At 42.9% G+C, this 22,764-nt stretch overlaps 1 protein-coding gene across 1 annotated transcript in view; it reads right to left on the bottom strand.

Annotated features, from left to right (window-relative positions):
- Positions 1 to 5,076: 5,076 nt before the first annotated feature.
- The window catches only part of B4GALT6 (beta-1,4-galactosyltransferase 6), an 80,819-nt gene continuing 63,131 nt past the window's right edge, over positions 5,077 to 22,764 (bottom strand). Inside the window, exons 6-9 of the mRNA XM_044294838.1 lie at positions 17,263 to 17,450; positions 13,538 to 13,660; positions 12,273 to 12,374; positions 5,077 to 7,275 (exon numbers count right to left, since the gene is read on the bottom strand). Of these exons, the coding sequence (XP_044150773.1) occupies positions 7,128 to 7,275; positions 12,273 to 12,374; positions 13,538 to 13,660; positions 17,263 to 17,450 (561 nt within the window). The 3' untranslated portion in view covers positions 5,077 to 7,127. The remainder of the gene's footprint in view (positions 7,276 to 12,272; positions 12,375 to 13,537; positions 13,661 to 17,262; positions 17,451 to 22,764) is intronic.

Genomic DNA, 22,764 nt, shown 5'->3' with positions numbered 1-22,764 from the left:
GTACCTTTGTTGTATCTAATGGAGTTTTCATTCAGCCAAAAATGAACTTTTAAGATTCTGTAAATGCGCCCCCTCAAGTGCCCAGGGCGGCGTCTCAATCGTCCGAGCCCCAGGCAGCACCTCCTCAACGGCTCATAACCCCGCCCTCCGTGTGCCTCTGCCCGCCCGTTTACTCTCCTCCTCTCTCCTTTTCCACTGCGCCCGCTACGAATTTGACCGCGCAGTCGCAGTGGAAAAGGAGAGAGGAGGAGAGTAAAGCACATGGAGGGCGGGGTTATGAGCCGCTGAGGAGGTGCTGCCTGGGGCTCGGACGATTGAGACGCCGCCCTGGGCACTTGAGAGGGCGCATTTACAGAATCTTAAAAGTTCATTTTTGGCTGAAAGAAAACTCCATTAGATACAACAAAGGTACTGTTTTTAAGTTCTCGGTGGCACATATAACGCTATTTGATCGGTCTAATATGCTCGAATGTGGTGACAGACTCCCTTTAATATGCGTGAGGGATCCGTAATAAAAATAAAAAAAAGCACATGCTTCTGCGTCATCATCCATGGTCCGTGGAAAACCAATGATGTGTAAATAAACACATTAAAGTCAAGGAGTACGTGTGCTGTCCGTGGAGACTACTGACAGCGCACATCCATGATCCACAGACGTGTGAGAGGCCTAACTCTTTTGCGGACTGCAAAGAGGATCGGCAAAATACAGATGCGCTCTGTGTGCTGTCCACATTTTATTTGCAGACCCACTGACTTCAATAGGTCCGCGGTCTGCATTTCGTATACATATTCTATGTTTTTGCAGAACGGACATACAGATCCGGAAAGCACACGGATGATCCGCGTACTTCCTGCATTCTTATGTCCGTTCTGCAAAAAGATAAGACTATGCATTTTGTGGCCAAGTATAGGATAGACCACGGACCCATTAAAGTCAATGAATGGGTCTGCAAAAAAATGTGAATGCAGCACGGACCGTATGCGTGTTTTGTGGATCCGCAATCTGCAGACCACAAGATACGTACGGTCGTGGCGTAAGGCTGCTTTCACATTAGCGTTTCCTATGACGGATCTCAATAGCGGAAGAAAACGCTTCAGTTTTGTCCCCATTCATTGAACTGAATGAAAGGGAATCCACCAAAATGCATTCCGTTCCGTTTGGTTGCGCTCCCATCACGGACAGAATAAGGCCTCATGCACACGACCGTTGTTTTGGTCCGCATCAGAGTCGCCGTTTTTGCGGCTCGGGTGCAGAGCCATTCACTTTAATGAGGCCGCAAAAGATGCGGACAGCACTCAGTGTGCTGTCCGCATCCGTTGCTCTGTTATGTAGCCCCGCAAAAAAAAAAATATATAACCTGTCCTATTCTTGTCCGTTTTGCGGACAAGAATAGGCATTTCTACAATAGGATGCGTGTTCCGTAAATTGCGGAAGGCACACAGGCGGCTTCAGTGTTTTGAGGATCCGCAATTTGTGGACCGCAAAAAACGGAATGGTCGTGTGCATGAGGCCTAATTCTGCAAGCAGCGTTTTTCTGTCCCCGATGTGGTGCGGAGCAAGACTGATCCGTCCTGACACACAATGTAAGTAAATGGGGACGAATCCGTTTTCTCTGACACAATAGAAAACAGATCTGTCCCCCATTGACTTTCAATGTTGTTCATGGAGCATCAGTCATGGCTATAGAAGACCTAATACAACCGGATCCATTCATGACGGATGCATGCGGCGGTATTATCAGAACGGAAGAGTTTTTGCAGATCCATGACGGATCCTCAAAAAAACGCTAGTGTGAAAGTGGCCTAACAGAAATGCCAGATCTGGGACATAAACTAAAGGAGCCAGACGGACCCCAGTGACTATAATGGGGCCTGGCGAGTTTCCGTTAGGGTGTCTGACATTTTACTGGACATCCTTTTTGTCCGATATTTTTCAAGGAATCTGCAGCCAAGGCGCCCTCCCCAAACCGTCCACCTGAGCTTTATGTTGGATTTACATAAACAAGACGACACATTTGATTTTACGTAAAGTTTATTATGTAAGAACGTGGAAGAACAGCAACATAAGACGACCTTCGTTGACACATGCAATGCAAAAAAATCTAAATTCAAATGAACTTTGATCGTGAGTTTCTAGTCTCTTACAAATTAAATAGTGATAGCGTCCCAGTTCACAGACATTATTGCTATTGTATTGAAGAGCAACATTCTCTTCCAAGACCGCATAACCTTTAGCCTATTTAATAAGTAATGAACTGCGCCAAAATGAAGAGGAAAAACAGATTCTTCATGCCTTTCTGCTAAAACTGCCACAAATTTAGTGTCCCAATATCGAACCACTAGCAAAATAAACAAGGCACAATACACACCGCCTGCAAGTTATGTAGACTTTGCCCGAAGAATGCATTCAAATGGCGTCCTGTGTGTAGCGGACTGGCTGCACTCTCTAGAGCGCTACATGCGCAGGGACATTGGTAATTCACAGTGCTGCTGAAGTTGCAGTTCTGAACACTAGATGGCGCCATATTGTGGCCTGAATCCAGCATTTTATGACTAGGATCCAGTGCCTTATAGTAGTGTACGTCGACTCAGGCCACAAGATGACGAACCTAAGGGCTCGTTCACACGAAGGAGTGAAGCCCGTGCTGTGGACCGCAAATTGCGGTCCGCAATGCACAGGCACCATCCGTGGGGCAGGTGCTTGGGGATCGAAGACCCATTCACTTGAATGGGTCCGCGCCCCTTCCGTTCCGCAAAAAGATAGTGTTTGCTCCATCTTTTTGCGGTGCAGAAACACGAAACGGAACCCCAGAAAGCACTCTGTAGTGCTTCGGTAGTGTTCCGTTCTGCATCTCCGGATTTGCGGACCCATTGAAATGAATGGGTCTGCATCCATGATGCGGAATGGCCACGGAACGGTGCCCCTGTATTGCGGATCCGTGTGAACGAGCCCTAAATGACACGTTCCTGCTAACGATGAGGGCAACGTAGTTTCTCATAAATGAGTTTCTGTGGTTTGAATGAGTTCACACTTCAGTTATTTCCATCAGTTGTTGAGAGCCAAATCCCGTAGTGAAGCCTACTCAGAGATAAACTATAATGGCCAGATAGTCACCTGGTCTGTTTTGGACTCATACCTAGCTTTGACTTGCAATAACTGAAGTGTGAACTCCGCCTTAGGCCTCTTTCACACGAGCGTGACGGATTGGCTTCGGATGCGTCACGCATCGCACCAGCGCTGAAAACTCTTGTGTGAAAGGGGCCTTAAAGGGGTTTTCCGATATACGAAAAATGGCTGCTATTTTCCCCACACCAGTGGTCGTGTGTGGTATTGCAGTTCGGGTTCATTCAAATAAGTAGAGCTGAGCTACCATACACAACCTATGGACTGGTGTGGTGCTCTTTTTGGAAGAAAACAGCCATTCTTTCAAATTCTAGACAACCCCTTTAAAAGATGGAAATCTAGGACTTTTTTTGCTAAAAGAACTAGTTTCAACAATGCAAATCTTTCAGCTTTGTAATACCAAACATATAAAATGATCTACAGTACAGTATCAATGTAGAGCACGGATGCACAACCTGCAGCCCCCCAGCTGTTGCAAAACTACAACTCCCAGGATGCCCTAATAGCTGTAGGCTGTCCAGGCATGCTGGGAGTTGTAGTTTTGAAGCAGCTGGAGGGCCACAGGTTGGTCTTCCCTGCTGTAGAGTCTAGCTAGTGACACAAAGGCCATTAACACTGCATCATGTCAAATATAACAACTCCCATCAATACAAACAAAACACAAAGTTCACAGTGTAGGAAATAAGGGTTTGCAGTAAAAACGCTGAATCTAAAGGGGTCCTCCGAAATGAACAAATAATGCCTCCCAGTGGAAAAAAAAAGTGCTTATACTGAAATAAGAATGAATTCAGTGTTAGAGAGCTAATCCTAAGGAGTGCTGCGTTTACAGGGAATGTGTCTATGGACAAGGCCTATTACAAAGTGATTGTGCATCGAGGGACTGAACCCCTACAAAAAAATACGAGCACTGTGGAAATCTTATAGGCTCCAGATCATTTCTTGAAAACAAGAATCTCCTGGAAACACTGAGTGCCGCTGACAAACCAAAGCCCATGGTGACGTCAATCAAAACTGGTGCCAAAACTGAGAAGAGGTTGTGATCCACCACCTTGATACAACATGGTTTACTTCCAGGGACCCGCCACCTCTCCCGACATGCCCGTCTTCATAACAATCCTCTTACAACCCTACATTGTGCTGAAATCTGTGAATAAACTGACCACTGGGTGCTACCAGTTGGGGTTGAGTCCCTACAAGGTCTGAGAATGCCCAATCAATAGTGTCCCAGGCTATTGAAAAAAGAGAAGGGTAAGACCAAGTTGTCCATCTATTCACAAATATGCAGAAGGAATAATAGAGGAACAGCACAAAGCAGAAGGAGCTCCAGAATTGTCATTTCATAGGAAATACAAGAATTTATCACACAGATGGAGTTAGACAGAAACCAGTACACAAATTATAGGCGTTTTCAATAGCAAATCAGTTCACCATTTCATTGGGATATAGATTACGACAGGGGAACCAATTTGCCCATTGCATCCAAAGGCCAATGAATAAAGCAAAATGGCGAAACTTGAATGGAATGCTAAAAATTTGCTCTCCCTATCGGCGATGAATAAAGTTGAATAAAGTGGGGGTCGGGTGACGTAAAAAATTAGGTAAAAAAGAAACTATGCCACTCTTGTCCACAGGCTAAGGGCACTTTCACACTAGCGTTATTCTTTTCCGGCATTGAGTTCCGTCCTAGGAGCTCAATACCGGAAAAGAACTGATCAGGCATATCCCCATGCATTCTGAATGGAGATCAATCCGTTCAGGATGCATCAGGATGTCTTCAGTTCAGTCTTTTTGACTTTTCAGGGCGGAGAAAATACCGCAGCATGCCCTTAACTTGGTGGAATGCCGGATCCTGCATTTATTTACATTGAAGTGTAATAGTGCCGAATCCGGCATAAAGTGTTCCGGCAAAACGGATCCGGCTTTCGAAAGTTAAGGGCTTTTGAAAAAAAATGCAAAAAAAATTAATAAAAATTGACCGGATGACACCAGAGAGACGGATCCGGCATTTTAATGCATTTGTCAGACGGATCCACACCCGGATCCGTCTGACAAATGCCATCAGTTTGTATACGTTTTGCCAGATCTGGCAGGTAGTTCCGGCGACGGAACTGCCTGCCGGAATCCTCTGCTGCAAGTGTGAAAGTACCCTAAGTCTGGTACTGCAACTTACCCATTCAGGTGGCTGAACTGCAGTACCAGACACAGCTTATGGAAAGTGGTGCTCTTTTGCCGTAAAAATTAGCCTTTTTCCCCCCTAATTTTAGAAAACTCTTTCGGGGCTCTTTTACAGGAGCTTGTTCCTTGGGGGAATCACGCTCCGTGTGAGAGGGATTGTGCGGTCTGGACTACAGAAGAGCAGGGCAGTGTGACTGATAATGCTGTGTGACCTTTCTGTAATGGAATCAAACTGACAAAGAATTCAGTCCAATTCCGTTACAGAAAGGTCAGGCAGAGGCAGGCGCTTTATAGTCCAGACCGCACGATCCCCTCTCACACGGATTCCCGAGGTCTCAGCTCTCCGGCTGCTCTGGATTACATCTCCACTGGTCCACGTATTCCTCCTTAGTTTAGTACAGAATACTATGAAGGCAATTTGTTTCGCATTCTTCAGTACAAAGTCACAAAAGGACATGAATTCTCCTATTTAGTAAAATAAAGACACAGCGACTACAAACAAAAAACTCATTTACCTCCGAGAAATGGAGAATAAAACCCTTAAAAAAAAAAAAAAACAACACAACAGTATTCTCTGGAGCAATGTGAGCAAGATCGTACTTCTAGAAAAACGTCACCAATACAATATGTCATTCCTTAAAGAACAGCATATTTTGGCTCATTCGGAGTTTCACACAAAGTCATGTGCTGCAAATAAAAATATACAGTATAAAAACCCTTAAAATAAATTAGCAACCTAAAAACACATCAATCACAAAAAATAATAATAACAATTATAATTATTCTTGGCATCGGCTCCCTGACATGGAACACAGTTGGTACAGATAGTTTGACAACCTGTATGTATGTTATGATATGTAGCTTTTTATGATCTATTATACAAGATGCCATAGAATAAATCATACAACTACAAAAAGATAGCGGGATTAACTGTACATTCCGCCCCACGGTGGCCAAGGCTGCATTCGATAAACCCGTCACAGGTCCTACTTTCTCTCAGCTGCAGAGACAACAATTCGGGAAACGTTGAACCCGCCATAACAGACTTGTCTAGAAGGCCTTAAGCTCACAAACCATTATAACAGTTTACAGTCATAGCTGGCCATTATTAGAAACATGTCCTTCAATATTACCGTACATAATGCTCCGATTTTTTTGTTTCGTTTTTTTTTTTGAATTCTAATATTTACATGTTCCTTTTCATGCAAAAGACAAGTCTGTATTAAAAAAAAAATTAATAATAATGATACAGTTATACAATAAAGACATGCAAAGGTGTAAAACAGGAGTCATTAAAAACTTTGGAATAACTTTACATCAATCCATGTGTGTATACATAAATGTATCTACACATATATACACACACAAATATAACCAATGTATTTACACAACTCAAAGTTATAAATATACAGAAACATGTACACCTGTGGAATACAAAAATAAAATAAAATAAAAATTGTTAAAACCGTCCAAAAAAAAAAAAAAAAGGAAGAAGAGGAAATACAAGAAGCAGTCGATTGGTGCAAATCTGATAAAGAATAGTGTTCTTCAACGAAAAAAAAAATCTAAATCACTGCACAGTGGATTGAGCGGTGAAAATGTCGAGAGTTTGGTGAGACAAGGCTTTTATTATGAGCAGTCTTCTGCTGTAAACATTGATCTAGCAGCTGCTGGCTTCGGATGTATGTATGGTCACACATTCAGATAATTGGAATTAGATATCAGTCACTAGCAGTCCACTGGAGCGGGTCCATCCCGACAGCTTTCCTGTTGCTCTGGTAGGCATCACTTTGATTTCGGACAGCGAGCCTCCTCCTCTGCCCCTCCATTAATAGTCTTTCACTGGAGCCAGCTCTGGCACTAGATTAACGGTGATGTTTTTATACAGCTTGTCTATTATGATGTTTGGAGCATATATTAAATTATTTAATCCATCAAGGTACTGACGTTCTTTAGAATATCGCAGCAATTTGTACCTGTTCGGGGCAGGAAAAAGAGGTTGTTATCTGATACCTGTAATATAATTATTTCTCTTGCTTATACAGAGCTGACATATTTCAGATGCAGATGTTGTTAGTTGGATATGAACCCAGGACCCCAGTACGGCAGGGCACCAGTGCTAACCACTAAGCCACCATTATCATGGAAAAGCTATTTGGAAACTGCTTATACCAGGCTTTATTACCATACTGACCTCATGCATATACTGTAGATGCTAGCAGGTGCCATAATACCGACTAATCAGCCTCCAAACTCAAGATCGCGGTATTAAGAGGAAGCACCAGCTAGATGTACAATAGCCCCTTCCTCTGTAATTGGAGGTGACATACATCTGTACCAATTAATTTCATTACACCGCTTCACAGTGCTCAGAGCTTCATTTCTATAAAACGTACTAGCCAAAATAAAACTAATACTCTAGCCGACCTGCAGCCTCTACAAATAGGGGGTTTTAGGGGTGAAGGTCGTTTATTTGTAATATTGTGTAGGCATGTTAGGGTGGGTTCACATCATGTTTTATACCTCCGTTTGACGTATACGTTAGAAGAAAAAAAAAAAGGATACAAAAACGCAGAATGTTCTTGTATCCTGCACAGTCCAGTAAAAAATATATAATTTTTACAGTGGTAAAAACAAAAACAAAAAACACATACATGTATATCTCTCTCTCTCATATATATATATATATTTATAAAACGGAGGATATGTGTCACCAATGTTCCTGGCCTCGGTGAGGTAAGAGACGGTAATTTTAACACTATTGGTTATTTAGTGAGGCTGTAAAGCTGATCCGGGCCGGCTCTTACTGGGAGCAGCCAAAGTGCAGGGTGGGTGGCTGTTCCCCATGTTCCAGGCCGGGTTTTGGTTAGGGATATAAAACCCAGCCATCATTATTATTTATATATATATATATATATATATATATATATATATATATATATATATATATATATATATATATATATATATATATATATATCTCTAAATAATAATATATTATGGGGATTTTGAGACTCCTGACTGGGTTTTATATCCCTAACCAAAACCCGGCCTGGAATGTGGGGAACAGCCACCCACCCTGCACTTTGGCTGCTCCCAGTAAGAGCCGGCCCGGATCGGTTTACAGCCACACTAAATAACCAATAGTGTCAGTCAGCACTAGCTGCCACTGACACTTAAAATTACCGTCTCGGGAACATTGGTGACACATATCCTCTGTTTTGTAAATAAATAAATAAATACACACACACACATTATATATATATATATATATATATATATATATATATATATATATAGAGCGCGAGAGACCAAAAGTTTGGACACACCTTCTTATTCAAAGAGTTTTCTTTATTTTCATGACTATGAAAATTGTAAATTCACACTGAAGGCATCAAAACTATGAATTAACACATGTGGAATTATATACATAACAAAAAATGTGTGAAACAACTGAAAATATGTCATATTCTAGGTTCTTCAAAGTAGCCACCTTTTGCTTTGATTACTGCTTTGCACACTCTTGATGAGCTTCAAGAGGTAGTTACCTGAAATGGTTTTCACTTCACAGGTGTGCCCTGTCAGGTTTAATAAGTGGGATTTCTTGCCTTATAAATGGGGTTGGGACCATCAGTTGCGTTGTGGAGAAGTAAGGTGGATACACAGCTGATAGTCCTACTGAATAGACTGTTAGAATTTGTATTATGGCAAGAAAAAAGCAACTAAGAAAGAAAGAAAAACGAGTGGTCATCATTACTTTAAGAAATGAAGGTCAGTCAGTCCGAAAAATTGGGAAAACTTTGAAGATGTCCCCAAGTGCAGTCACAAAAACCATCAAGCGCTATAAAGAAACTGGCTCACATGCGGACCGCCCCAGGAAAGGAAGACCAAGAGTCACCTCTGCTGCAGAGAATAAGTTCATCCGAGTCACCAGCCTCAGAAATCGCAGGTTAACAGCAGTTCAGATTAGAGACCAGGTCAATGCCACACAGAGTTCTAGCAGCAGACACATCTCTAGAACAACTGTTAAGAGGAGACTGTGTGAATTAGGCCTTCATGGTAGAATATCTGCTAGGAAACCACTGCTAGGGACAGGCAACAAGCAGAAGAGACTTGTTTGGGCTAAAGAACACAAGGAATGGACATTAGACCAGTGGAAATCTGTGCTTTGGTCTGATGAGTCCAAATTTGAGATCTTTGGTTCCAACCACTGTGTCTTTGTGCGATGCAGAAAAGGTGAACGGATGGACTCTACATGCCTGGTTCCCATCGTGAAGCATGGAGGAGGAGGTGTGATGGTGTGGGGGTGCTTTGCTGGTGACACTGTTGGGGATTTATTCAAAATTGAAGGCATACTGAACTAGCATGGCTACCACAGCATCTTGCAGTGGCATGCTATTCCATCCGGTTTGCGTTTAGTTGGACCATCATTTATTTTTCAACAGGACAATGACCCCAAACACACCTCCAGGCTGTGTAAGGGCTATTTGACCATGAAGGAGAGTGATGGGGTGCTGCGCCAGATGACCTGGCCTCCACAGTCACCGGACCTGAACCCAATCGAGATGGTTTGGGGTGAACTGGACCGCAGAGTGAAGGCAAAAGGGCCCTCTGGGAACTCCTTCAAGACTGTTGGAAGACCATTTCAGGTGACTACCTCTTGAAGCTCATCAAGAGAAGGCCAAGAGTGTGCAAAGCAGCAATCAAAGCAAAAGGTGGCTACTTTGAAGAACCTAGAATATGACATATATATATATATATATATATATATATATATATATATAACAACAGACAGCACTCCAGGTAAAAGTAGTGGTGTTTATTCACCCATGTGGATGGCAACGTTTCAGCTCATACAAGAGCCTTTTTCAAGCCACATTGCTTTTTCCGGTGCCGCCATTTGTTTCCTTTTGTATATCTATCTATCTATACACACACACACACACAATATATAGCCACTGTGTGGCACCAGTCTGAGGCATCTGTTTAACGTATACTTTTTTTGTATACATTAAAAGGATGGGAAAAACATAATGTGAACCCAGCCTTTAAGGTGGTGGCCACTATATAAGTACTTTCCACTATATAGTCGGAGGTGGGGTAAAAAAATAAAGTGTTTCCTAATATACTTTATTTAAAAAATCCAAAATGATGTTTTTATAATGAGCCCCCTCAGCCCCGCTCTGCGTGCAGCCAGTTCATCCATGGCTGCACGCGATATGGAGGAGCTTTAGAGAAAGCTTGTCCATGGCTTTATTCTAACGGCACATACGCTGCTTTTCCTAATAAGAGCAGCGCATGCCCAGTCTGCCTGCCACTGGTGCGCTCTTACTTTTCCTCCAGCTCCGAACTCTGACAGGAATAAGGCGGTTGTAGAGACAGAGTCGGAGAAGGGACCGCACCAGTGGTAGACTGGGCATGCGCTGCTCTTATTAGGAAAAGCAGCGCATGTGCAGTTAGAATAAAGCTCCTCCATGTCGCGTGCAGCCATGGACGAACTGGCTGCACGCAGAGCGGGGCTGAGAGTCTATGAGCTAAGCGCTGCGATTGGCCAGCGCTACAGCATGGGACAATGAGACGCCGGCAGGTTCCCCTGGGTGGAGCCTAACTATGAAGATACTGGAGGCTATACCGGGAGAACGGAGCGGCGCCCAGGTATAACAGTAAGTGCAGGGAGATCCCTGGGCGCAGCTCTCCATGTCTGTATAGTTAGTTTAGAAGTTTTATTCTAGTCAAAGGTCCTCTGGGTTCTGCACTTTCATTTAAAGGGAACCTGTCATGTGGATATTTGATTATAATCTAAACAATCATTAACTACCAAAAAGTACCTTAGATGTATTCACTTACTGGTGTGACAGATGGTTACCTCATAATATACACACAAAGATACCGCATGCTAATGAGCTGATTCGAGTCCAGCGTGATGTCATTTAGTCCAGTGTATATTTAATTCAGAGCTATAGCCACTCCCCTGCCCACCTGCTGCTGATTCATATGGAAAAAAACTGTAATTCAGCAGCAGGTAGGCGGGGAGAGTCAGGAGCTCATGAATATTCATGACTCATCATTATCAGCTGGAGTTTTTCAATACAAGATGTTGGCAGATTGACTGGGTCAATTAAAGAAAGTGACCCAGCATTTTGCTAAGCGAATCAGCCACTTATTTATGTTGCCCTTAGTTAGGACACCATAAAACTGGTGACAGGTTCCCTTTAACTGATGATCTATCCTCTGGATAGATCATCAGCTTCTGATCGGCAGGGGTCCGACACCCGGGACCCCTCGTCGATCAGCTGTTTGAGAAGGCAGCGGCGCTCCAGCAGCGCCACGGCCTTCTCACTGTTTACCGCCGGCCCACTGATGTCACGACTAGTATCAACTAGCGTGGGCGCGGCTATTCAAGTGAACAGAGCTCAGCCGCGCCTACGCTAGTTGATACTAGTCATGACGTCAATGGGCCAGCGGTAAAAACAGCGAGAAGGCCGCGGCGCTGATGGGGCGCCGCTGACTTCTCAAACAGCTGATCAGCGGGGGTCCCGGGTGTCGGACCCCCACCGATCAGAAGCTGATGATCTATCCAGAGGATAGATCATCAGTTAAATGAAAGTGCAGAACCCCTTTAACGATCACCCTGCCTATCGGACTGGTTACACACAGGCATCTTCAGCGCTCAGTAGAATGCTGAAGGTGGAAGACAGACTCTCCTTAGCACAATCAGTTAGAGCTTTGCTAAGAAGACTCTTTACACCCTGTTTTCTAGTACAACGAAACATCTTTCCCTAATAAAGTATATTACAAAATGTTTAACATCCCTGTCCCTACACTGTATTAAAAAGAAACTGAATTGACAAGGTACACTTTATATCTGCAACATAAAAACTGAGTTCTATCAAAAATTAATGAATTAAAAAAAAAAACAGTGTTGAAAGGTGTACACTCACTTTAGGTGAGCAATAACTCTAATGATACCTACCGGCCTAGGAACTGCACCTCCCCTCTGTGATGGTGAGGAATTGACTTGTATTTTCCTAGGTCTCCTTCTGGTCTAGAGACATTAAAGCCAGCATAATGCACCCTGAAATAAGAAAGAAAATCAACTAAACGAATGCGTTCACAGAACCGCTAACAGATTCATATTCATAACCTGGTTTCATCTTACTGCTGGGCCCTTGTTGAAGCCTATGACTAGGGGAAAGTTGGCTGTGACACCACCCTGCACCAAAATGTATGGCAGATAGGAGAGGGTTAGGTGCAATGACTATTATATTGGATAATCCTGTTACAGAACAGGGAGCTGTGATGAAAACCAACTCCCTGTGGCTTTCTGGTCACCAGACATGGGGCACTATAAGCAGCACTTGTGACCAATTTCTTTGTTCAACCTCAGAGAAAAGTCAAATTCTTCATGATCCACATGGAGAGCTAGCAGCTCAAATAACTGAGTCTTTGACTAAATCACTCATTTTGTGAGTGCAGTACTAGACCTTCATGTACGAGGGGCTGGAACGGTGGCATAAGACTGGGGTTCAAACTGGAGCTCAGCCACAGAGCCATCATTCATTAAAGCTGAAGTTACTGCATCCAACAAATGCTCTATTTTGAATTGCTCCCCAACCTGGCTCTCCCGCAGTGGCATAACTACAGGTCCTATCGCGCCTAGACAGCTCCAGTCTGTCGGGTCACCATGCAAGTTGTAGTTCTGCAACAGCCGGAGAGCCACTGGTTGAGGAACACTGCTATTTTTGTCTCATAGCCCATTTAAAACTGAGGAATCTATAAGGAAGTCCTCTCTAGGTGTCCCAGGAGCTGCACCAGGAGCCTCCCCCCTTGTCCTGTCTGATAGCGGTTTCTAAACCACGCTGACCTCAGCTTATCATCAGCCAAAAAAGAGAACAGATCAGCAGGAGATTAACCACAATGTATTCTCTGCACATTTCTACAAAAATGCAGCAATTTCCTATTACGTTGATATGGTAACCACTTCCGGATACAATTATAGATATAGTAATAACCCCATTTTGATGAGTACACCAAACACTGACAGAATGCAGGATGCTATAACCGGCAACTTTGTGGAAAGCAAGAACTTGCCTGTGGAAAGACAAAGCTATTTTCTTGTAGAAATACATAATGGAAGATTTGTAGGATATGGTGATGCAAAGTGAGATGGAGAAGTGAACAATGGAGGCTTGGTGAATCCCCCCCTGTCCGTTGTTGCCCGTGTAACAGTGCACTCACCTGTTCCATAAATCGTCATCTTCGCCTCCCCAGCCCCAGAACGCATTTGGAAATCCATTGATCTTCCTATATTGCTCCACAGTCAAACCACTTACACCGCCAAAGAACTCGTTGTATGGTAGACTGGAAGAGGAGAGAAGTCTTGTTACTGAGCGGTATCATGGCCTAGACTCTGCAAGGATAGAACTTTACCATCTACTCAGCTAACAGACCAGATGCTGGCATCTTACCGCCACATGAAAGGGAAGGGGACAAATGACAACCACATGCATGGTATGACCGATGTGAAGATCCATATGAAGTGGGCAGGTTCTTCTTCACATGTCACTGGTCTGTGGTAATCTGGGAGTTAACGGTGGCATTAAAGGGGTTGTCCAGGAATGAAGAGAGGGTCTGCTGTTTTGCAGAAACAGTGCCACCCTTGTCCATGGGCTATGTCCGGAACTGCGGCTCATCCCCATTCGCTTAATCCTAGACAACCCCTTTAAGAGGTTACGGGACATCTTAACCAAGAAGGGAAAACATCATTTTGACTTAATGTAATACGTCAGGTGAAATTTTATTATATGTTTGTTATAAATGTATTATCATTTATTATTATATAATATACTGTAATAAAACTGTTGTCCGAGACTTACATATGCTCAGGATGGGTCATCAATACCAAATTGGTGAGGGTCCAACTCGTGGCACCCCTGCCGATCAGCTGCTTGAAGGGGCCATGGCATTTAGATTGCAGCCTCTTCAATGTACGATGAGCATAGCGCCATACCAAGTATAGTGGCTGTGCTTGGTATTGCAGCAATCCTATTCACTTGAATGGGACGGAGATGCACAAAGGCCATGTGACTGACGGACAGGACATCAGACAGAGGAAGAGGCTGAATCATGTGAGAGAGCTGCAACCCTTTCCATCAGCCGATCCTGTGGATCCGGTCACAACCCCTGTAATGCCATTAAGTTTCTAGTTTTTCTTCATTCTGGTATGAATAGTACTAGAGGGAATGTGCACATTCTTCTGTCTTCTGACATGTCATAAGATATGACACACGCAGTTCTTGAACCCCTTATCTGATGGGACTGCACTGAACGCTGGGGCACTTCGGCTAATGTTTATTACAGTTATGATGTGTGATCCTCCATTGACAACAGAGCTGCTAACATACTGCCGATCAGCTGTTTGAAGGGGCTACGAGCGGGGCACCCTCTATACATATTATAGCAGCAGTGCAGGGTGATTACAGCTGTTCGTTCCATTCACTTGAATGGCAGCGGAAGCTGTACTTACCCTGCACCATCGCTATAGTGCAAGAGAAAGCAGTGCTTACATGAGCGCCGCAGCCCCTGGGGGCTCTGGGAGACGGACTTCCACCGATCAGATATTGAGGGTCTATCCTGAGAGTAAGTCACCAATATCATGATGAATATTATGACTGTGCGCCTATAGCAGAGGCAATGGATGAGTTAATATACACTTTAATGTATGGATATGGCTGTCCACCAGCTATTTCACCTGACTCGGTTTTTTTTGCATAGGGCGAGAAGAATAGCAGCGGCTTATCTTCCCCAGGAACAAGGGATTGTTAGTTTTGAAACCTAATTCCAGATCCCTCCATTCTTCTACGGTGCTATGACAAAACCTCAGCATTTAGCGGAAGAATCCCCGGCCTGTTTAATCGCGGGCCTGTCACATAATTCAATTTATGGAGAAAACAACCCTTAAGGCTGCAGAGACTGCTCACATGACATCTCACGCAAAAGATATTTGGTTAGAAGCTTCTTTGCATGTTTCATACACGTACATGCACTGTAGATGAAGGGCGGAGTAGTAATCCCATCGGATTTGCAGATCCGTAAATAAATAATCTCTTTTATTTCTTGTGGGTGCAACATCCAACATGAACGCTCAGTTCACCCAAGTACAAGGAGTCACAATTGCTGCTATTTTTCCCCATTTTGTCAGGTTCAAGCCGCCTTCTCTGTGGGCCTGAGGTACTTCAGCCTTGTCCAGGCGATTAGCAAATATTGCATACATTTCGACATCTAGAAGCTTACGGTCTAATTGAAGACGTCTTAATAGCAGTCTATGTGCTTCAAAACAGTGCTGTCTAGTGACTTTATCTCATGGCATTGGTCATAACGACCAAAAAGGGGGGAAAAAAAACAAAAACAAAAAAACAAGCAAACAGGACTCGCCGGCTCCCCACTAGCTCCCTGTTCTGTAAACTTCCGGACTGATGAGGTTGTGTGCGCCCCTGCAGTCAATGACTGGCCTCAGCGGTGACATGTCCCCCATAGCAAGTCATTGAATGAAGCAGAACACATGACCTGGTCCGTCCAGAGGTTTACAGGACGGGGACTGGGAGACCGCAGGAATAAAAACGAGGGACCCAACGGACCACCGCTGAATGGCGGGGATCACAAGAGTATGGTTTTTCCAACAGGTACAGCAGTCTGAACTTCAAATTTTTTTATTTTTTTTTCCAGAAGTGCAGACAACCCCTTTAAAGGGGTTGCACAGTATTAGAAAAACATGGCTTCTTTCTCCCAGAAACGGCATCCTCTCTGTCCATGGGTTTGATCTAAAAACACATGAGGAAGAATAGCTCTCCTGTACGTGATGTGGATGGGGCCTAAGTTGCATATAAATTGCCATTTATTAATAAATGAATAGATTTTTTTTTCACAGCTATCATGTTCCAGTGGTTCCCAGGTGGTAAACCATGGTCCAGGGATTCTACATGTTCTTCATCAGCTGCCGTCTTGGTACCGGACGTCCAGCCCAGGACATTTCCCGTCCTTCATTCTTCTCTCACTGGTAGTATAGAAGAAAACTGCTCGAAGAGCAGCCATAAGTGAAGCTACAAATGATGTAAAACCTTTGTTCTCACGATATAGTCACAGCGAATATCCACAAACAGGGAGCTGAGCAATTACTATTAGCTCAGGGGGTCTTTCATCTAAAATGACATTATTTGACTAGTGAGCTTGTATACACTATGCAAAACATGCGCTGTCCCTTGTATGCGGGCGTGTACACAGCTGCCCAGGTGTCTCTTTACATAAAAAGGAGCAAAGGATTTGGGGGAGGTTTCTTCATTTTGGTTTTTTTTGTAGCATAGGTGGGCAACATTAGCCTAGACGTGCCTATATACCAGCACATATCCTCCCAATGTATATTGTGGATGGGAAGCTCAAATGTGATGTGAGCCGAGCCTTAAAGGGAACCCGTCATCAACTTTATGCTGTCCTCAGGCAGGTCAGCATAAAGTAGTGACAGAAACGCTGATTTCAGCTAAAAGTAAGTGGTTGCCGAGAACCAGCATCATAATCATTGCAGCCCAGGCCTTGAAAAAGAGTCAGATCTACCTGAGAAGAGTCCTGGTTATCATAATCTCCTGCTCTCCTGTCCATCTGCTGATGACTGGCAGTTCTCTCCTAGATAGAAAGGGAGAAAACTCGGTAGAAGATGTCAGGCATCATCAGGTGGGCAGGAAGTCATCTCAGGTGGCCGGGACTCTTTTCCAGGCCCAGTCTGCAATGATTGTGATGTTGGTTCTCGGCAACCACTTAATTGAAATCAACTCACCTGCCTGTACTTTATGCAGCCTTTAGTATGGGCAGCATAAAGTTGATGACGGGTTCCCTTTAAAAGGATGTTCCGGTTTCATGAAATTGCAGCTGATCGGCGCGGAGAGTTGGATCGGAGCAATATCACTACTTACATGTACATGTATTTGTCAAGTTTTGCAGCAAAGTGACGTGGCATTTCCCCACATCCGTAGTAATTTCTGTCGCTTTCAGGAATGTGATCCACATCATGGAAGATGAGACAATCCCAGTTTCGATCCTTCATGGCTTCTTTAAACCCAACATTAAACAACATGGCTCGATTGAAAGTCTGCGTACCAGCCTACAAAAAAATAAAAAATATAAAAAGCTGCAGGGGAAACAGGAAAAGATGTAACAAACAATGACGGCAGCCATACAACAAGTAGTTTTATCAATGCCCTAACATGGGAAATCCTGCCATAAAAGCACTGCGGTTTCCAAAAAGAACCAGCTGCCGCACCCTGTAGTCCACCCAGAACCTTAGCAAAACAATTCTTATCCTTCTGTGTGATATGGAACTTATTCTTTTACTATGATATAAATAATTTATGTTCCACGTTCTTTGACTATTTCTTTCATGTTACATCTCTGTTCTGTGACGTCACACTGCGTATTAGGCTACTTTCACATCCGAGATTTTGTATTCCAGGCTTAAAGATCTGGCAGAGGAACTCCAAACCGGAGCAAAATGCTTCAGTTTTGTCACCATGCATTCTGAATGGAGAAAAATCCATTAGTTCTAGCAAAAGTTCGGCTTGTGAAACTGGATCTGGCACCAAAAACAAAGTAAGTCAAAAGTGCTAGATACGGGTTTTTCGGATCTGGAAAACCAAAAAGAAAAACGGATCCGTCACCCACTGACTTAGTTATTTCAATGCCAGATCTGGTTTATTCAATTTTGATTTAATACAACAGCATTCTAATGGAACAGATGCATCCTAGTGCATTAACTAACAACCGGTTTTGCTCCAGTTTTGGAATGCTCTGCCGGATCTGAAAAACGAATCGCAGAGGTGAAAGTAACCTTAGAATTGCAGTATGGTGTCATATGAATCATCTCTGTACTGTGACATTACATTCTTCTATTATGGTGTCATACGTATTATCTCTGTACTGTGACATCACATTCTTCTATTATGATATATCTATTATCTCTATACTGTGACATCATATTGTATATTATCATTGCACTATGGTGCCATATCTATTATCTCTATACTGTGACATCATATTGTATATTATCATTGCACTATGGTGCCATATCTATTATCTCTATACTGTGACATCATATTGTATATTATCATTGCACTATGGTACCATATCTATTATCTCTCTACTGTGACATCACATTATTCTTCTATTATGATGTCATATATAGATAATCTGTACTGTGACATCATATTGCATATTATCATTGCACTATGGTGTCATTTCTATGTATGTGACATTACATTGTGTATTATCCTGGTGTAATCATTGTGGCCCTTATCTTAGCTACGGCATCATCTGTTTTCTACGTTCCCTGACTTAATCCCTCTCCTGTGACATCACTTGGTACAATATTCCTATACTATGATGTTCTGTTTATCATTAGGGATGAGCGAATCGACTTCGAATGAAACAGCCGAAATCGATTTGCATAAAACTTTTGTTTCAAATACTGAACGGAGTGAGCGCCCTGTACAGTATTAGAATGGATTGGCTCCGATGAGCCGAAATTATTACTTCTTGAAGTCTCGCAGGACTTCGCATAATAACTTCAGAATTTGATTTACACTGTAAAAAAAAAAAAATCCCGAACTCAGCTCCTGCTCCGTACAGTATTAGAATGAAGTTTTATGCAAATCGACTTCGGATGATTCGTTCATCCCTAATCATCAATGCATTGTGATCCAGATCCATTAGCTGTGACATCCCTACACACGTTATGCCCGCGCCGCGACATCCCTACACACGTTATGCCCGCGCCGCGACATCCCTACACACGTTATGCCCGCGCCGCGACATCCCTACACACGTTATGCCCGCGCCGCGACATCCCTACACACGTTATGCCCGCGCCATCCCTACACACGTTATGCCCGCGCCGCGACATCCCTACACACGTTATGCCCGCGCCGCGACATCCCTACACACGTTATGCCCGCGCCGCGACATCCCTACACATGTTATGCCCGCGCCGCGACATCCCTACACACGTTATGCCCGCGCCGCGACATCCCTACACACGTTATGCCCGCGCCGCGACATCCCTACAAACGTTATGCCCGCGCCGCGACATCACTACACATGTTATACCCACGCTGCGACATCACAGTGTGCACTAAAAATGTACACAACTCAAAGATAAATGTACCAGGGGGTAACTAAACACCTCAAGGCAATTCTCTTTCCAGTATTATGTTAATAGTTTCCCCATTAAACTATTAATATTTGAATTATTAAAATATTACTGATCACTATCAGATACTTTCAAATAGCGTTTCACTGCAAACAATGAATGCTAAAATCCCCTTCAGTGTCACATACAAGCAATATATAGCACAGTGACCAGTAAGCAGAAGTAACAACGAAAATAGCATGAAATCCTTCCTTCCTTTTATGTGTCAAACTGGTGTTAGCTAATTGCTGCCACCGGACACCCCCGATGTGCACAGATGGCAGGCTTCCTTCCTTTGGGCGGCCAGGAGAGAGCTCATATGTCACACTTCCCAGCAAGTGACAGGAAACTCTATCTAATCTAGACTGGCCATTTTGTCATGTGAAGTCTTGGTGGGCACGAAAGTTCCTGGAAAAGTAATGAGCTGTGTCACGACTCTTCGTAAGCAGAAATCAATAGATGGGAACATGTAGAAGTCAATGGACCCCTGGAAAGTTCTAAATAGTTACTATGCAAAAAGGCCCAATAGATTACATTGATACCTGTAGATTTTATTCTGCTTGGAAAGGAAGTGTTAGTGAAATATAAAAGAAGCCATATCCAGGGGCTTGGCAGTTTTACATTTCTACCACTAGATGGTACCAGGAACAAAAACTTTCCTATATAGATGACCTATCCTGATAATGAGCCTAATGAAGGTGGCGGCACGCCACCGAAACAGATAGCTAATTTTTTACTTGTTTTATGTGTTTTTATTAATAAACACTTCTGTTGGAATGCTCTTATCTTCTATCCTGAGTAAAGGGCATCAAAATAGGAAGCCGGCCAACCTCCTTAGGGCTCATGCACACAAACTTATTTTCTTTCAGTGTCTGTTCCTTTTTTTCTTTTCTTTTTTCGGACCGTATACGGAACCATTTATTTCAATGGGTCCGCAAAAAAACCTGAAGTTACTCCGTGAGCATTCCGTTTCTGTATGTCTGTATTTCCGTTCTGGAAAAAAATAGAACATGTCCTATTATTGTCCGCATTACGGACAAGGATAGGACTGTTCTATCAGGGGCCACACAATTTAAGTCAATTGGGACGGATCCGTTTTCTCCGACACAATAGAAAACAAATCCGTCCCCCAATGACTTTCAATGGTGTTCATGACGGATCCGTCACAGCTATAGAAGACCTGATACAACCGGATCAGTTCATGACGGATGCATGCGGTTGTATTGTTGCAACGGAAGCGTTTTTGCAGATCCACGACGGACCCACAAAAAAAACGCTAGTGTGAAAGTAGCCTAATATGTTATACTTTTAACAGAAAGGGGAGAAAACACTATTCCCTTAAAGCTATTTAAAAAAAAAAAGTAATTAAAAAAAGTCAGCAAAAAAAAATGAAAAGGAAACTATTTCATACAAAATAATATCTCTCACGCAGAGGTCACATACAAGGAGAAGAAAATACATGTATTTATCCCCACATTTGCAATGAATCATTGAACAAGTTTTTTAGTTATATAGAAAATAAATTTAAAAAAAATGACAAAAAGAATCCAAATTACACCCTAGTATATTGTCTCCAAAAGGCCATATTACTGAAAAAAATAAAAATAAAGTTATGGCTGCAGAAAAAAAAAAAAATACTGCAACTTTAAGGTTTTGCCATCAGGAGGCGCTAATGGTTTCTTCACACCTAAGGAGTGTTCCTTTATCAGGGTTTTTTGTCTTCACATTCATCACAATAGTTTGGATAGTCCAATCACCCAAAAAAGTCTTTAAAGCGTTTCGCCACAAAAAAAATTCTACATTTTTCAAACCAGCACCTGGCACTGAACACTTGTATTGATTTACTCCTTTATATAGCTCTGACACATTTCTCACTCACTGTCCCCAATGGGGCTGACAAGCCAAGTTCCCCATCAGTAGGTCTTTGGAGCGTGGGAGGAAACAAGAGAACCTGGAGAAAACCCACGCAAACACGGGGAGAACACACAATCTATGCAGATGTTGTCCTTGGACAGATTTCAACCAAGGACTCCAGCATTGCAAGGCACCAGTGCTAACCACTGAGCCACCCTGCTGCTCAGTGTAATTAACTATTTAGTATAGCCACTGAGCTAGTCAATAAAAACTCTCTGTATAGCACCACCTAGTGTTTGTTCTTTTCCTTTTTTTCTCCGTCCACCTTATGGAGGTGGTTGCACACGCTCAGTTTAAATCTTCAACTGCCACCAGCCAGCTGGAGGGAATGGGAGATCTCTGGAGCCATGTGAGGCACAGCGCTCGTTCTAGCTGTGTTAGAACAGGATTTCCATGTACTATATGATGTCTGATTTTCATTTTTTACATCAATCACGGTATAACCCCTTTAAGACTACCATTTTTATTTATTTATTTTTGCTCTTATTAGAAGCAGAGGAGCCTAACCTCACAAAGTCACCATGTCTGGAGGGCCGAAGCTTCATACTAGAAGCAAAACACAAAGAACCAGTCTTTCAGCATGAACCAGTCTACACACAGTATTAGGAGTGGTCTTCTGGGAAGTATTTCACCTCGTCTCCAGTGTCATTTCCAGCAATCTCTTTCAACAAAACAAGGCGTATTATATACTGTATGGGATTTAACCACAACTCGTCTGATACTTGTATAATATAGCCTAAAGGACAAAGCCATGCAATTTTCACTTCCTTGAATACCCCAGTAATTAGCTCTGCAGCCTGCCCCCCCCCCCCCCTCCCTCCGCCACTCTTAACAAAAGTAAGGAAATAGAACTGAGGTTTTGAATCTTAAAGTGAATGTGGCATCTACCGTATATCGCATGTATTTTTACTAATCTGTTTTTATTTTCTAGATAGAATGATCGAGAAGATAGAATGATCGAGAAGATAGAATGATCGAGAAGATAGAATGATCGAGAAGATAGAATGATCGAGAAGATAGAATGATCGAGAAGATAGAATGATCGAGAAGATAGAATGATCGAGAAGATAGAATGATCGAGAAGATAGAATGATCGAGAAGATAGAATGATCGAGAAGATAGAATGATCGATAAATAAATAGAGTCTGATGACTGCTGACAAGTGATTGCACAGCGTTCGTGGCCAGAGTTAAAACTGCAGGATTATTAATTTATTTATTTTTCTTAAATATAGATACTGACATGGAAAATTAAAAGTAAAATCTGCTAAATGCTACCATAAAAAACTTGATTTAAACAACAGGTCATTTTCACATGACCC

The sequence above is a fragment of the Bufo gargarizans genome, chromosome 5, assembly GCF_014858855.1.
Source record: "Bufo gargarizans isolate SCDJY-AF-19 chromosome 5, ASM1485885v1, whole genome shotgun sequence".
Classification (NCBI taxonomy): domain Eukaryota; kingdom Metazoa; phylum Chordata; class Amphibia; order Anura; family Bufonidae; genus Bufo; species Bufo gargarizans.
Note: the sequence above shows the minus strand (reverse complement) of the source record. Positions and strands in the feature narration are given on the sequence as shown.